The sequence below is a fragment of the Sander lucioperca genome, chromosome 24, assembly GCF_008315115.2.
Source record: "Sander lucioperca isolate FBNREF2018 chromosome 24, SLUC_FBN_1.2, whole genome shotgun sequence".
Lineage (NCBI taxonomy): Eukaryota > Metazoa > Chordata > Actinopteri > Perciformes > Percidae > Sander > Sander lucioperca.
Genome location: NC_050196.1, coordinates 17,080,163 through 17,082,662, shown reverse-complemented (window position 1 = coordinate 17,082,662; position 2,500 = coordinate 17,080,163). Strand labels below are relative to the sequence as shown.

Sequence of the window (2,500 nt, the reverse complement as noted above, 5' to 3'; positions counted from 1 at the left end):
AGCTGCTCCAGACTTCTGTGACTAGACGTGAGATTTAACGGAGAGCTTTCTCACCTTGTTCTTGCTGCTCTCGCAGGACTGCAGGCTGGCGAGGATCTGGCTCTCGATGACCTGAACCCAGGCGTCCCGCTCCTCGTACGAAGTGGCTTCAAAGTGCCACGTCTGGCCCGTCAGCGACACGATGGTGAACTCAAAGTTCTCCTCTTGTTCTGTCCCAGAGAAAAGATCCAGCTTTAGGACAGGAACCCAGAAAAGCTTTTATATTCAGATTCATCCATTTGGCTTTTAAGTTACATCCAAACTAAAATATCACACACACACACATTTTGGTGCTTTCATCACGGTTTTTGTCGTCTTTTTGTGTCAGAGTGTGTGTGTGTCTGTGTCTGTGTGTGTGTCTATGTGTGTGTGTGTGTGTGTGTCAGAGTGTGTGTCTGTGTGTGTCTGTGTGTGTGTCTGTGTGTGTGTGTGTGTGTGTGTCTATGTGTGTGTGTGTGTGTGTGTGTGTGTCTGTGTATGTCTATGTGGGTGTGTCTGTGTGTATGTCTGTCTGTGTGTGTGTGTGTGTGTGTGTGTGTGTGTGTGTGTGTGTGTGTGTGTGTGTGTGTGTGTGTGTGTGTGTATGTCTATGTGTGTGTGTCTGTGTGTGTGTGTGTGTGTGTATGTCTATGTGTGTATGTCTGTGTGTGTGTGTATGTCTATGTGTGTGTGTCTGTGTGTGTATGTCTGTGTGTGTGTGTGTGTGTGTGTGTGTGTGTGTGTGTCAGAGTGTGTGTCTGTGTGTGTGTGTGTGTATGTCTATGTGTGTGTGTCTGTGTGTGTGTGTGTGTGCATGTCTGTGTGTGTGTGTGTGTGTGTGTGTGTGTGTGTATGTCTATGTGTGTGTGTCTGTGTGTGGGTGTGTGTCTGTGTCTGTGTGTGGGTGTGTGTCAGTGTGTATGTCTATGTGTGTGTTTAAATAACAGCATAACATATATACAGTTATTCCACTTCTATGGAGGTTTATGTTTATTTTTGTCGCCTTTCTCAACATGTTTTCCACTTTGTTCAACGTATTAGTTTATTTTTCCACGTTATTGTCTCTTTTGTCGCTGTTTCTGTTGCCTCATCCAGCGTTTTGTGTCGACATCCAAACTGGATCCCATATTAATCAGACTAGAACTGAAGCACACACAGACAGGTCTCTGTGTGTGTGTGTGTGTGTGTGTGTGTGTGTGTGTGTACGTATGTTCTGGTATTTGTCTTTCCATCGATACAAAGGACTGAAGGACACCTGTTCCTCTGACCTGCAGTGTGACCTAACCCTGAAGACAGGATGTCACCCAAATTACAGACCGCTGTGAACCCCCTGAAAGACCCCGAACCCCCCACTCTGCCGAGGGGTCAGTCATTACAATCAGGCGTGTGCAGAGGGGAAAACATATGGGTCTATTACCCAGAACCCCCTCAGAGGTTAACGGGACAATCCGGAGTTAATTAGACGAGTTTGTGTACAAGACTTAAGGTCTTTGACTTCTTTAAAGCAGCCGTAGAAGGTCTGAAATGTCGGCACGTTTAAAGGTACAGTTCACCCAAAAACACCTTCAAACATGCAAGAAGCTAAAGTGTAAATATATCTCAAAATATATTAAAAAGGTAACTGGATTTGTGGTTTTTAAAAAAGGAAATCAAGTTGCTTTTGACTTTAAAAAGTACAATTTATAGACAGATATTTTCACTGTGATGGGTTGGATCCAAAGTGACTAAACTATATACGTATACACACACACACACACACACACACACACACACACACACACATATATATATATATATATATATATATATATATATGTATCTGTAAAGTTTAACTAAAACCTTTTCATCCAATGCTGTTGTTTTACTGGGAACTACTTTCTACTAACTCTGAGTTGGGATTGTCGCCTTTATCGACGTTTTTTGAGATGTGTCTGTGTGTGTGTGTGTGTGTCTGTGTGTGTGTGTGTGTGTGTGTGAGTGTATGTCTGTGTGTGTGTGTGTGTGTGTCTGTGTGTGTATGTCTGTGTGTGTGTTTGTGTGTGTATGTCTGTGTGTGTGTGTGTGTGTGTATGTGTGTCTGTGTGTGTGTGTCTGTGTGTGTGCCTGTGTGTGTCTGTGTGTGTGTGTGTCTGTGCATGTCTGTGTGTGTGTCTGTGTGTATGTCTGTGTGTGTGTCTGTGTGTATGTCTGTGTGTGTGTGTGTATGTCTGTGTGTGTGTCTGTGTGTGTGTCTGTGTATGTCTGTGTGTGTGTGTCTGTGTGTGTGTGTCTGTGTGTGTGCCTGTGTGTGTCTGTGTGTGTGTGTGTCTGTGCATGTCTGTGTGTGTGTCTGTGTGTATGTCTGTGTGTGTGTCTGTGTGTATGTCTGTGTGTGTGCCTGTGTCTGTGCATGTCTGTCTGTGCATGTCTGTGTGTGTGTGTGTGTATGTCTGTGTGTGCGTGTCTGTGTGAGTGAGAGTGTGTGTGTGTGTGTCTGTGCATG

The 2,500-nt window shown here is 44.4% G+C and overlaps 1 protein-coding gene and 1 long non-coding RNA gene across 10 annotated transcripts in view; one reads left to right on the top strand and one right to left on the bottom strand.

Moving 5' to 3' along the window:
* agap1 (ArfGAP with GTPase domain, ankyrin repeat and PH domain 1) overlaps positions 1 to 2,500 on the bottom strand; it is a 258,806-nt gene that overhangs the window by 32,272 nt on the left and 224,034 nt on the right. For all 9 annotated transcript variants that reach the window (XM_031291629.2, XM_031291628.2, XM_031291630.2 and 6 more), the window contains one exon: positions 55 to 209. In XM_031291629.2, coding sequence (XP_031147489.1) covers positions 55 to 209 — 155 coding nt within the window. The remainder of the gene's footprint in view (positions 1 to 54; positions 210 to 2,500) is intronic.
* LOC116044458 overlaps positions 1 to 2,500 on the top strand; it is a 21,390-nt gene that overhangs the window by 7,488 nt on the left and 11,402 nt on the right. The gene's annotated exons all lie outside the window — the stretch shown is intronic.